The 14,841-nt window shown below is 39.5% G+C and overlaps 1 protein-coding gene across 1 annotated transcript in view; it reads left to right on the top strand.

Moving 5' to 3' along the window:
- The window catches only part of PLCXD2 (phosphatidylinositol specific phospholipase C X domain containing 2), a 29,338-nt gene extending 18,353 nt beyond the window's left edge, over positions 1–10,985 (top strand). The window contains exons 2-4 of the mRNA XM_044442692.1: positions 535–995; positions 3,636–3,877; positions 9,013–10,985. Coding sequence (XP_044298627.1) covers positions 535–995; positions 3,636–3,877; positions 9,013–9,163 — 854 coding nt within the window. The 3' untranslated portion in view covers positions 9,164–10,985. The remainder of the gene's footprint in view (positions 1–534; positions 996–3,635; positions 3,878–9,012) is intronic.
- Positions 10,986–14,841: the final 3,856 nt, after the last annotated feature.

The raw sequence follows: 14,841 nt of genomic DNA, 5'->3' as shown, positions 1-14,841 counted from the left end.
AATGAATGTATTGTGGGTTATTTTTAGATTATTTGTAACATTGGTGTATCTTTTTATATTTATTTTTATTGAATTTTATCTGTTCTTTTCTATACTCTACTATTGCTTTTCACTTGGTTTTAACCAGGTTGGAAATTTATTATGAAAAGACTAGGTATAAATATTTTAAATAAAAATGAGCCTGGCTGCTGGTTGAACCATTTTCACACTACACTTTTTTCACCTGGTTTTGTACCTTGATTCCTAAGAGACTGAATAAAAACAGTACAAGAATGGAACATATGGAACCTGGGGAAGTTGTGGGCTCTCACTGGAGACATTCAAAAAATGTTTGGACAATCATCTAAATGGGATGGTGTAATTTAGTGTCTTGCAGCCACAGGGGGTTGGACCTGATGGCTTTCTGGTCCCTTTCAACTCTACTATTCTATAATTCTATGAATGGGATCCAGATATCCAGAATCTGCTGCCAGAAAGGCACTCAACGAATACAAAGCTATAAGAATCAAACAGTATTGCCTTTCTTTTTTCCAGGATCACATGACTCCTTCAGCTACTGGGTTGATGAAAAATCTCCTGTAGGGCCAGATCAAGCCACAGCCATCAAACGTTTAGCTAAAATTTCTTTGGTAAAGAAGTTAATGAAGAAATGGTCCGTGACACAAAACCTAACATTCAAGGAGCAGCTTGAAGGTGGAATCCGCTACTTTGACCTCCGTGTATCTTCCAAGCCAGGAGATGCAGGACAGGAAATTTACTTCATACATGGTTTGTTTGGAATAAAAGTATTAGATGGGCTGATGGAGATAAACACCTTTCTAACAAATCACCCTAAGGAAGTGATCTTCCTAGATTTCAACCACTTCTATGCTATGGATAACAACCATCATGTGTACCTATCTAGCAGGATCCAGGAAGTCTTTGGGTCAAGACTCTGTGCGAGGGAACATGTAGAAAGTGTGACATTGCAAAGCCTCTGGGAAAAACAGCAGCAGGTAAGGAAGCATTTTTATCTTACTGGATCTGGGACCAAATTTTCTAGCACACCTAATCAGTAGCACACCTAGCACAGTAATCCACTGTCTTCATGTTTATAAATGAGCTAATGCAGAGTGTCCATAGTCTTCACTTCTGTTTCAGATACATAGCCTCTATATGTCTGCTGTTTTAAAGGGATAGCATTTCTTTGCCATGGTCTGTAGAATGTAATCTTGTGAAACATTTCTTCCTCCTACAATTCCTTATGTTAGATATTGTCCACTCCCACACCCTCAAGTCAAAATAATTATGAATGGCAGGTGTATGTAACTGGTCCTTAGCAAATGCCTGCTGTATAACAAGTGGAAGTGTGTACACAGCATTCATGAATATATTCATGAGTTCACATTCATCTCAATGTACATCATATCCAGATGCATTTCCAAACCAAAAGATCTGTACATGGCACAGATTATAATTGAATGGACCAGGATTTCTGCATCCAAAACTTCCTTACCTTTAAATCCAAGTTTATGGGGTAAACACACACACAGAGATGACTGCATTGATAAAGTATTAGAAAACAGCCAACCCTTCCCCACAACCATATAATGCCCCATCTTTTTCTCTGCTTAAGAAACAGAAGATGAAACCTGGTACCCTGCAAAGGGAGAAGGGAGCAAAGGAGACTAGTTTGATCAAGGGAAGATGAGCAGACCAAAAAGATTGCTGAGGGAAGGGTATAGCCTGTTTTCTAGGACTCAGCAGATGACTGTGCTGTCTTACTTGCTGTGTTTAGGGGCATAATTTGGGGTAAAAAGAGGGGCTGAAATGAGTGTTAATGTGTGGAAAGAAATGGAAATAGTCTTGAGGATCAGAATGAATAACCTTCTAGTGCTTCCATTCCATAGCATACAGTAACTGTATCTTTCCATTACAGTTCGGATCCCTTTTGAATTTAACTTTTAGTTTTGTTCCAGGGCATCCTGAGCATGATTTCCCATGCATACCTTAAAAAACATTTTTAGGATTCTTGTATGAAGTCAAGCATTTCATGGTATATCGAATGGTGCAGTACTCCAACTAAACACTTGTGAATAGTTCACCACTAGCTCTCCTCCCATTGTAACCTGCATGTCCAGACATCCTTATGTCTCCCTCCCAGGCTGTACTGTTCCAGTCCTGTGTATCTCATAAAGACTGCTTTTCCCAGTCACTGCCTTTTTCATGAATAGCATGCCACTACACAACTCTTTCCCAATCAAATGCTTTCCAAATGTTTTGAACCCCATCCTCGATCAGCCCTAGGCAGTTTGGCCAATGATCAGGAATTATGGGAGCTGGAATCAAAAACATGTGTTGATCCCCCAGCTGGGAAAGGCTGTCCTCCTGAATTTCTCCCATTTTTTAAATATTCCTGTTGGACAGCCTGCATCCACATGGAAGGGGAGACATGATCACCTGCACCTGCCATCTGTCTTCCAGAAGCACATGGCCACTTGAGCATCAACAGCATCAAACACGTGGATTCCTCTTTTCCCTTTGTACTTCTGTCTCCTTTCTTTCAGCAGCAGCTGACAGCAGAATGTTCTGATGAAGCTCCCCCTGGTGGCAGTGTTTGAGTAGTTAAGGAATGGGGGACCACATCACTAAGGCTGCAATCCTGCACTCAGTTATCTGAGAATAGATCTCACTGAAATCAGTAGGACTTACTTCTGAGGAGGCATGTGTTGGATGGTGCTGCAATCCCAAAAGCACATCCAGTGAAGAGTAATGGCTAAACTGCATCCTGCAGTTGATCTTCTCCTTCTTTCTTACATCAATGTGCACAGCCTCAGTCCTGGTTAAAAGAAAAAACCGGGAATTAAAACAATCTGGAATTACAGCAAGCCTTGGGAGGAAAACAGCCATGCAGCAAATAATGGTCTTTGCTTCACGAGTCACAACTTTACATCTGTCTGTAGCCCCTTCCACCTCCCAAAGAAACCCATTTGGCATTCATCTGCATCTCTGTGTTCTAGTAAAAAAAATAAAATAAAATAGGTACTTTGCACAATCTGGTAGTTTCCACTTCTGCTCTAGGTCATCCTGAGAACTCTCAGCTTCATAATATTTGAGCTAAAAACTCAGCAGCTCATGCTGGGTAGCCTTTGAACTAGACTTTTTCATGTACATTCCATTTCACATGTAGAGCTAGGTAACCCATGATTATTTAAAACATGATTTGCTTCCCTACCCACAATTGTTTGTGGGTTTGTTTGGCAGACTACCAAGCAAACCATGGTTTATTGTCTCAGCCCCCTGATTATTTTTCCCTCCTCACTTGTTCGCTCTTGCCCTGCATGCCAAATGCCTTTGCAGCCTTGTAATACTGCCATATGAAATGACTGGGGGTGAGCAGTGGCAATTACCAATCTCTGTTCTCTGGAGAAACAGCCTACAGTTTTTGGGATCACACGTAAGGACAACCCATGGCTTAAGCAAAATTTCCCAAACCAACAACCAATCAGCCAACCATTTGACACTAACTGACCTGATTTCCGGTCATCCTTGTTGTCCAATTTATGGAAAACAAGTTTATTGTGAGTAGTATAAACATAACTGAAAAAAGAATTGGTTTGGAAAAATAGTTTCTAATGCTTTCTTCACTTTTTCAGGTTCTCATTTTCTACCACCACCCCCTCTGTGATGCATACCCCTTTCTGTGGCCCGGGAATAAAATGCCAGCACCATGGGCAAATACAACCAATGTGCATAAACTGTTGCAGTTCTTACAGACCACACTTGGGGAGCGAGAAAAACATGGAACTTTTCATGTGTCTCAAGCTATTCTCACACCACGGGTCAAAACAATTGCACGGCATCTCGTCCGTGGTCTGAAAAACACGCTTGTTCACAAGTAAGTGCCCATTTCTGCTTTCTCCGGTGATACTAGAGTTGAAAGGGACTAGTGAGGCCACTGGGTCCAACCCCCTGCTCAGTACAGGACTCCAAGGTAAAGCATCCCTCTCAGATGACTATCCAGATGCACCTTGAATGCCTCTAGTGTAGGGAGCCCACTGTCTCCATAGGTAACTGGTTCCATTGATTTGCTGTCCTTACTTGACAAGCCCAACTGATTTTACACTGATTAACTAAAGGATCAATCCTGTGCAAGTTTAGACAGAAAAGAGACCTGCCACTCCCAATATGGCCCAGCCAGCATAGTTTTGGTCCCTGTGAAGCCATAGGATATCTCCATCCACAAATGGAGAGGGAGATTGAAGTCCCCCTGCCCCTGACCAGCAACAGAAGCTCTGCCACTATGTCTGTGTTCCTAGCAGTGCTTCACAGATGGCGTCCATGAGTGGAAGGGGAAACAGCAAAGTAGTGTCCCAGTGCTCCTTTTGCCCTTCTTTTCAGTGGCTTTTTCTGCTGATGGAATGTGCTCTTTCTCTTTTACTCTCCTGGCTGACTCCAGTAAACTCCACTGACCCATTTGCATCTTAGGAAAGGTACCTACATGAGGAAGGATAAGACTTGGCTGTTTAGGGCCAAGGGTAACTCGACAACAACTGGAGAGCTTCAAGTGACACTGATTAAATTTTAAAAATGGAAACCTTAACAAACTGAATCAAATTTAACTTTGTTTACTCACCTTTATCCCTGTTTACTCTGCCCTGTCCATCCCTCTTGTAAGGGCCTTTTTTCAAAGTAGGAAAGCCTGATAGACAATAATGGGAAACAATGATACTGCCCATTGACCAAAGCTCTCTGGAAAGTTTGCAGCTTTTCATAAATCATGACAATATAATGAAACACCTTAAAATTGTTACAAAGTACACTTTTGGTATCAACTTTGTTTAGAATGTGAATTTGATAATTTCTATCAAAGATAAAATCTGTCAAGGTATGCTAAAGGTAGCAGAGGCTTTAATTCTGTGCTAAAATTCCTTGTTTAATTTTTCTGAAATAGGTGAACTGAACTAACTGGGTGTTTTCAATTTATGTCATTAGACAGAAGGGGTTGCTGCCACCTACAGACCAAAATAAACAATGTATCTTACTTGTACCCATCATATTACCTACTTACGAATTAATAGTGACAACATTCAATGGCTTTCATCATATTCCATGGTGATCATACTTGATCATGGTGATCAAATTTAAAATAGCAAGTAATACTTGCATTGATCACAACAGTTGATTTGTTAGTGCTTGTGATGCCAGTTGAACTAGTGTAGCAAATAACTAGTTATAACAGTAACAACTGGATAGCTGCTCATTTTTCAAGGCAAAATAGGTTTAAAGTGTCCAAACTAGAGCCATTATTCCTTCCGCCACCACAGTACTCCTCCAAAATATTTTCCAAAGTTGATTTGCTCCACAGCAGCAGCTTTTCTCAGCTTAAAACTCTCCAGATACATTAGGTGGCAATATAAGTAGTGGCCACCAAGTTGGTGCTCTGCAGAAATAAGACACTAGAAGGTGCTCAAGGACTTTTCTCCCTTCTCACCAGCAAATGCATTTAGGCAGTCATTCTTAAGTCTCTCTCTCACGCACACACACACACACACACACACACACACACACACGAGTAACATCAGCTCCAAATTGCAAGTGATATAAAATATGTTTCTGTAAATGCTGGAAAAATGGTATAATCTTTTGACTGTGCAAAGCTTTTCCTTCTATAATTCCTCACTGCCACCCTCCTGAGGTTTAGCTGAAACCTGCTGGTTCAAAATGTGGCCCTAAAGTTATTTATTTATTTATATGACATAAATGAAAGCCAGACGAGTACAGCACACCAAGATGTTCACAGTGATGGGCCACTGTGATGCCGCGGTTGGACTGTGGACGTGGAAGATCCAGGCGTCTTTGGGCCAATCTTGCACTCTCAGCCTAACCTACCTCACAGGCTTATTGTTGTGAGGATACAATGGAGTGGAGAAGGGTTATGTAAGCTACTCTAATTTCTTTACAAAAGGAAAAAAAGGTGGTATATAGATGCAATGTAACAACCATAATATATGATGGCCTAAGAAATATTGAACTTGCATGGCAGGCAGTATAGAGCATGAAGAGCGCAGTGTGAGTTCTTGCTGAAGCCTTGTAATCCATAGCTGCAAAACTCACCAACAGATAGAATTCAGTTGTACAGCCTCTGTAATATAGAATCAGGGTTCTTCCAGGCAGATAGCATGTGGGTTTCCCAATCAAAAGCCAGAGTGTAGCTATTTTGCCTTTATCTCCTCAATCAATTTAAACCACTCACAGACATTCATCATGAGCCTCAATCACCCTTTCAAGCAGTGATGGGTAAGTTGCAATTCATGAGCTACATGCTGCCCCGCCGGCCTTTTGCACACACACACAGATACATGATACAGCAGTGGAAATGTCCAATTTTCCTTTCCTTTTTTGCTCATTTTTGTATTCATTTTATTGTGAATTTCACCAAAATCCACAAAACAACAACAAATGAAGCAAATCAACCAAAAAAAAATGACAAAAAACACAAAAATTATGTAAATATTCAAATAACAGCATAAATCCAAATGTGTAAGATGTGTGTGTGTGTGTGTGTGTGTGAGAGAGAGAGAGATTAAGTTTTCAATCCATTGCTTTATGGAAGGCAAACTTATCTTTTCAGTGATATAGTATCAGTCTTTCATTTATATTGAGCACACTTAATTTCTAAGAAACAGGTAGATAAATTAAATGCATGTATATATCAGAAAATATCACAGTGTTTAATATGCAGTATAACTTTCACCCCAAAAGGGAAACTACTGTGAATTACCAATATATATGATTAAAAGAAGCACTGGCTATATTACACCTCCAACATTGGTCAACTGACAAGCCCTTATTAACAAGACATTTGGACATCCGGTAAACCCAGAACTGGGACAGGGGTGTGTTCTCCTGTAGGTTTGGAGATATTATTATTATGATTTATTATTCATATGTGTTTATTTATAATACTTTTATTTCACTTAAAATGCTGAAATCCCTTAGGGAGCAATCCTATGCATGTGTAGACAGAAAAAAATCCAACGGCTTCCAGCATCCCTCCAACCAGCCCTGCTAGAAATTGAGCCAAGAGAAAAGTAATAAGGAGTTAAAACATTTAAAAGCTTTACAAGACCATAACAATAAATAATTGGACTCTGGATCCTGGAAGGCAGCCAGACCAGCTTTTGATGTTTGAATCAAACTCTGGATTTGGACATTAAAGCATTCACTTCAGTATCTTAAGAAGAATGTAAAGATTATGCACAAGATAATAAATTAACGTACAGAGTTGCCTCTCTTTAATCTTCTGCTCTTAATCTGTAAATCTCAGACGTGCAAATGTTGGCATTTATCCTTTTTGCAACCTCACTTTCCTAAAAGCCCTCCTGATTGATACAGATAACACATCTTTCAAACCATTTACTTGTCTTCTCCCCTCTCTCATAGGCCTGGCTGAAGTCTGATGCATTCTGAATTCTGTGTTGAATGCATTAAAACTTCAGTTGTGGCTTGATCCACTGTTTACTTTTGCATTAATCTCTGAGCAGGACCTGGTGCAGCATCTTACTCTTGGTAACTGGCTGCCACCCTTATCCCACAAAGCAACAGCTGTTTATCAGCATAATGGGCTGAATCCAGAGGTGTCTTTCCATGAAACAGCCTCTTCAAGGATAGAAAAGCCTTGGATCAGGAAAAGAGATGGAATTATTATTATTATTATTATTAGAACATTTCTATGCCGCCCCTTGTCGAAGCCTCGGGGCGGCTTACAACACAATAAAATACAATACAAAAATAACAATAGAAAATTAAAATTAATAATATAAAATAAATAAAAAATATAAAAGATATAAAAGAAGTTATAAAAGAAACATTATAAAAGAAAAGAAGTAAAGAAAAGAAGTCGCCCTGGCCAGATAAATAAGTAAATATTGTTAACAATAAAAATGATGTTTAAATAAAAAGGTCTTCACCTGGCGCCGAAAAACAAATAACGACAGCGCCAGGCGGACCTCTCTGGGGAGCACATTCCATAGATTGGGCGCCACCACAGAGAAAGCCCTCCTCCGAGTACCTACCCTCCTAATTTCTTTCATGGAGGGTTCCTGGAGAAGGGCCTCTCCCGCAAATCTCAAGGGGCGGTTGGGCATATATGGATGTAAGTGCTCCTTCAGGTAACCAGGACCCAAGCCGTTTAGGGCTTTATAGGTCATAACCAACACCTTGAATTGGGCCCGGACTTCAATGGGAAGCCAGTGAAGCTGTCGGAGGACTGGAGTCATGTGAACATAACGCCCCGTCCCCGTCAGCAACCTGGCAGCTCTATTTTGAACCAATATATAGAAACTTATAGTTCTTCACTTAGACAGCATTTTATAAAATCTTCACTTAAATGTTTTAGGACCATTTTAATGAAATTTGCATAGTATTAATGTTAGCATTTGCTTTTTAAAACCTTTTTAATGTCTAAGGCAGTTTCAGTGTAGAGATCACTTGCACTCAAAACTAAACATATTTTGTATTAAAAACTTACCAATTTAGATCACTTGTGCCCTGACATGTAAAGACTGGTGCTACAAGGTTTTTCTGATTAATGTGTACAAGGGCCTGTTTTCACATAACAAGCACCCTAGATGATAGTAACCCAGTAAGTAGAAGAACTATTTTAATTAGCCTGCTGAATCTACTTTCAATAAAACACAAAGCTAGAAAAGCAGCTGAAAAAATGCATTCTTTTAACATTCTGACTAAAGCTTTGTACCAATTCCCCCTTCCTACTGCAGCCCCCTGGACTACCTCACGCTATTCTGGAAAGTCCTCCAGACTCTTTAGCAGATTGTGGGGTGCACAGGGAACTGCAGACAGAAAGGGGCACCACAAATTCTGGATCCAGCCACTGTGAGCTTCAGAATACTATACTCAGAAAGTCCAGTATCCAATGCCAACTTGTTAATTATGTGCAGGATGCAATGCAGTTCATATGCGTAATAAACATGATGATTAAGTCACACATTTCCTTTCTTTTCCCTGTAGAAATCTTCCTTTGATTCTGAACTGGGTGAAGTCACAGAAACCGGGTGTCATGGGTGTTAACATCATTACATCAGACTTTGTGGAGCTGGTTGACTTCGCAGCTACCGTAATTGCACTGAATGATCTCCTTTTAGAAGAGAATAAATCCTGAGTTTTGGAATAGTTTTTCATCACAACTGAACTTTATTTTGCCTCAGTTTTATGTGGAAATGGCCTCCAGTCCTATCAATAGCAGTATTTCAGGCCTTCTGTCAGCACCTGCCAGGGTTGCTCCTTTATGCAGTAGGAAGGCACAAAGCATGCGTGCTGATTGGACTGCATGGTTCCAAACAGGGCTGTGCACCATGGCGTTCTTTGCCCCTGTTCTGCACAGATGGCTGTTCTGCCTACGTGTGCGGAAGACAGGATACAATGCTGGCTAGCCAGCCTGGAGGCCAGACACTTCTGCACCTGTAAACAATTAGCAGGGGCTCTCTATGGACTTGTTGAGTGGGCACATCCTGCATGTTGTGAAACCAGGACTCCAGCTTTAAGAATAATTATTGATCTCTAAGCACAAATTTGACAGAGGAGCCAAAAGGCTTCCTTTCACGGTTATTTTCAGTCAGACATGTATACACTGTTCTCTTCCCTTCTACTGTACTGTACATTAAGCTACCTCGGTCACTTTTAGAACAAAAGAGACAGACTGACTGACTGACTAAATGACTGGCAGCAAATCCTTGCTGTGCATTCTGACTTTCTGTAAAAATACTTCTGTGTAAGAATTTTTTATGGTTCATTATGAAGTACAAGTGATGATTTCAAGTCTCCTTTATTAACTTGAACTTGCATTTTAATTTATGGTGGCATTGGTAAGTTCAGTCTAAAGAGGGAGAAAGTTGAGTGTTTCTACTGTGGCAATATTTTCTTTGTAAAGGCTTTGTTACACTTTGGAGAAGCACTTCTGAGAAGTGGCCGTGTCAGTGTAACATTGTCTCAATCCTGACATTATATGTCAGAATGATGTCTCGTTAGGAGTGAAAATGGTGTACCAGAACACAAAATGTGTATAAATTTTGTAGGAACTATTAATGGAGGAATTATCAGATTGAATGCCAGAGCACTTGATTGAGTGGTAAGAACTATTACTGTGCCATAAAAAAGAAATTATGACTGCTTTCCTATACAAATTTATCTGGGAGTATGTCGCACTGAGCTAAGTGATAATTATGTCTGAGTAGACATGTACAAGACTTCAACCTGTACTCATCAAATGATGCATCTCTGTGCAATTAACTGCTCTGGCCTTACTTCTATCCTCCTGTGATAGAAAGCAATTCTGTTGGGTATTTTATACCAGATATGTTGAACCATCCAATTACTCCCGACGCTGAGATGCAACAGCAAATGTTACATCTGCTGTTGGGGGAGCTTGTTGCATCTTGCTGTTTGGTTATCTCCTGCCATCCAAACACTAACCCACCAAATTGGATGCCTTCCCTGAGATTCTGTAATCCATTTTGCACTTTCTAAAAGTAAGCTTTTTCCTGGGTAAAAGTGATCCTTGTATCCAATTTTAATTTGGGGAAAAGTGTGACTTAGCTATCAGAAGTTTAGAAAACACCAACTAAGTGAGTAGGAAAGAGTAAGAATCCATACTCTTGTTTTGCCACTGGCATTCTTTTCCAGTGGGCATTGTAATGTCAAAATTGGCTCTTTGTTCACAAAAGTTTCCTATTTTATTATATGGCTCCAGGGCCAAACACAAAGGAGTATAGCACAGGACAATCCACTAGTTCAGAGGGCCAAGGGTCAAAGTCACTCCTCCAGTATTTCACCCAAAGTTTTGCTGGTGCTATTAATTCTGCTGCTTTGATAACCCCATACCTAACCCAGATATTGCTTTGTTTTCAGGTTATAAACACACAGGTGTGATGGTGTTCAGGTTTCCTTTTTATATTTTTGAACTTGGTAGAAGGAAGGGAAGCATTTATTGTGGTTTTACTAACTTCCTATTTGGAAGTTCCTCATTTCACATTGATAAGGGTTAGATTTACCCATTTGTAGTGCATCATTTTAATGGCACTTCAGGGGGAAAACAGGTTTGCTGAAAGAATGTCAGCTTTAGATCTCAGGCTTGCAGAATGTACAGATGCTTTCCCCAAATAGGAAAGCAAGAAAGAACGACTAACCGAACGAACGAATGAAAGGAAAGGAAAGAACCACTTTTGCATTTTGTACCATGCCCTTTGTGCTATGAAACATGTCAGTGAATACAAATATTTTTGAACAAAAACTGAAGGCAGCATTGGCATGCCTCTCTAAAGGGCTAGCTAGCACAGGTTGTACAGAGCTCAGAATCTTTTACTGTATGAACCTACCTCAAGGTGGAACCAGTGGGCTTCAGTAGAGTTGTTGGTGATTCACACACTTTGGGTGGCTTTCTTTATTTTTCTTTCATTGTTTCTTCAATGTATTCATTTGAACTGAATGGTTTACTGTTTTCTTTTACTGATATAGCAAAATGTGATTGCTGAGCATAGAGTGTAGCATCGAATACTGATACCAAGGGTATTGTTCTGATAGTGAAATATTAGCACTGGAACACTATGAGAGTATTTAGTGGTTTTGTTGTTGGCAAAAAAGAAATGGCAAGAGCTTGAAGTCCAAGGTCTACCCTGAATGAGTCTCTGTTAGCATATGGAAGGGGTGGGAATGCTAACTGTAAATGTCAGTCTGATGAGAGACTGTTTGCACAGTTGCATGAGCAACTTTATGATACATAACTACTGTGAGCAATTCTAACTTGTTTATTCAAGCAATCAGAGGTTCCCAGATCAAACTCTGAGTTGCATGTCTTTCATCTCCACTATGATCTGATAGGTAGGGTTCACCTTTGCATAGAATTACAATACCTTGTGAATGAATCAGTGTAGTGTGAGTGAAACCACCTTGGATTCCATGTTTGTTTTTGCCGAGGTCGTTGCTGAGATAAGAGCTGATGCTGACTTCTGATTCTGTACTGTCTGTTCACATATGCTTCAATTAAGGGGCTAAGTCACATCAGAAGGATTTATTCATTTTCAGTAGGCAGAAGAGCCTGTTATTAAGGTTAGGTATTTATTTTATTTATTATTTACTCATTTAAATTTGTTTTCAACCCTATCATGCAAGTTAAAGTGTATTTTAAAATAAAATAATAAAAAATAAAATAAAATAAAATAAAATAAAAATCATGCACCAGTCCTTGTTTGACCTGGCAACTAAAGCAGAGCCAGGTTATTCTATGGTGCTGCACCACATTCATCTTAGTAAAGACATCATATGGTGATTTTGAAAGGATCTATTTTGCATGGTGAATATTTATTTTTGATGACTCCTCAGCATGGTAAGAGGTGATAATTGAGTTGAAAAATGAATTTTCAGGGACGATTCTAATTGCTAGATACCATTACATTAGGATGTATCAAAATGATGTTACACACTTCTTTATACTTTATCTTGCAATGAAAATATGTATTCCATCTGTGTTGGATTTCTAGAGAAAGGAGGTTCTGTAATTATGAAAGTTGCTTGGTGTCGATGATAATGTTATCATTTGAATCTGATGTAGTAACAAGCAGATGATTTTGATGTTTGGAAACATAGCAACTGAACTTTGAAAAGGAAAGTATTTCTGGGTTATAAAGGACCCACTCTGATAGCTGTAGCTGAATCAGTATCCTTTGGAGAACGGTCTGCCTTTTTAGAAAATGTGAATCCAACTGAGTTGTTTCCTGTTCTAGAACTGTGCCAGTGTAGATCTGCACAACAAAGCATCTGTTGGAAGCAGATTCTTTGATGTTGAGTGCATTGCTTCATCAAAGTAATGTGAACTATGCAGAGGGCCATCTACACCAACAGCTTTTTGTGTGATGCTGCATTCTAATGATTGCAGCAAGGGTCAGTCACATGGGTTGCAGCTCATATAGTTTGGACTTACTATGGGGTCACATTTCAGAAATGAGGGTATCAAGGGCACAAAATCAGAAGGCCAATTGTGGTAGGATTATTGCAGCTTTTCTTAATTTAAGGCTGGGATTTTTCTTGTGCAATGTGATAGTTGCAGATGCCTCCTTGTGTCATATTGTTTCAATTGTTAATTTTAATTGTTAACTTTTGTTTCTTTTAATTACTTCATAGGTTTCTGTACATAATTATACTTGGAATTTTTTTAATGAACTGGAATCTTTTGTGGAACGTGTTCCTTTGTGCAGTGCCTAGCATTGCCTGTCCTAGATCCTGGTGCAATGTTATGCACTCCTTCAGCCAGCAGTATGCAAATATGCTGCTGTTGTGAGTTTGCAATCTCAATTAGCATGGATATAATTATTGCTACACTTCTGGATAACCAAACTGATGGGTGATCAGAGACTTGACAACAGGTCTTGATCTTTTATGTGCTGGAATCTCTGCAACAGTCATCAGAGATTGGAGCTGGCACAGAGAAACCACCAGAACCACTCTGAGATGGCTAAAGATGGAACATATATTGCACAGTCTCTCTTTAGTATGCTTCTGCTTTAAGAGTCTATTTGCTTCCACTGTGCTTTGCAGGGATTGCAAAGACTCCATAAGTTTTCAGTGCACTGAGAACCAAACCCAGGTACACAGCCCCTGCCTTCTACCTCTGGGGGAAGCAGGACCACTGAGTGATAAGTCTCTCCAAAACCCAATCCCTCACTAGGCAATTTATTTAGGTAGTTCAGAGACAAATCGTTTTTGTCTCTCTGGGATCAATATAAAAAGAAAGCAATGCAATGCTTTGCTTGTGGTTTGACATGAGATAAAGCACTCCAGAATTCCACATGTTTCTGTTGCAAATTTTCCGAGGTTTCACCTGCAATACCAATTATGTAGCAGAACTATGACAGGAAACTCCACGGACACCTCTCTGTCCTTAGAGTTCTGCTGCTTCAGACCATCAAAGCCAAGAAGGTGCATGTTGTTATTTTCCATCATAGTTCTTCTCATTATTGATGTATGTAAATCCTACGTGTATGTGAGTTTTCCCTGAAGAACCAAACCAAAATTAGCCAGAAGGGTTTGATTTTCATCAAGGCAAGCTTAAGGCAGAGGGCAGCGGGTGGAGAAAGGTGTTGTTTTGTTTTTCATGAGCAGTCCCATCAATCATATCCTTTTGGACCTTGACCAAGCTGTAGCTAATACTGCTGATTTTCTTTGCAATTAGTGATGAAAACATAGAAGACTATCTGAATAATATAATCAATGGCAAGTATTTATTGGGTCTGTTTCCTTCCTATAACCATCTGATATCTGGCTTTGCTATGTGTAAGATATACTTTTTAAGTCAGATGTCTTTTTTTAATAGCTGTTGATGATAACCCACATGCATACATTTCATCTTTTCTCCCCAGAAAGCCAGTTCTTCCGTTGGCTTCTTACACCTGGTGTGTTTTATTTCAATCCTTCTGAGTTTTATAAAAGCAGAAAACCTCACTTTATTTGTGCATATAAGATTTGGAGCTAACATCTGTTCTTCTTTTTTACTGAGTACTTTGTTTCCAATCCTGAAGTTTCTAACTGTACACATGAGTATGCAGCCTTGGATGGATACAATTATTCTGTTAACTGCCAACACAATAAAATTCTTTTGATATGCAAGAAAAGCTACATTGTGGTTTCTTTCACAGAGTATTTGTTTTCCTTTTGTGCAAAGCAATTACAGAAAATGTATAGCCTTCCTTCAGAGATTTAGTTGAACTACTGGTACAATAAAAGCAGGTAACATCAGGCCAGAGAGAAGCTCAGTGGTTATACATTAAGCCTTTATTTTATAACAGGGTC

Source organism: Varanus komodoensis, unplaced genomic scaffold (genome assembly GCF_004798865.1).
Source record: "Varanus komodoensis strain SLA01 unplaced genomic scaffold, ASM479886v1 scaffold4, whole genome shotgun sequence".
In the NCBI taxonomy this organism is placed as follows: Eukaryota; Metazoa; Chordata; class Lepidosauria; order Squamata; family Varanidae; genus Varanus; species Varanus komodoensis.
Note: the sequence above shows the minus strand (reverse complement) of the source record. Positions and strands in the feature narration are given on the sequence as shown.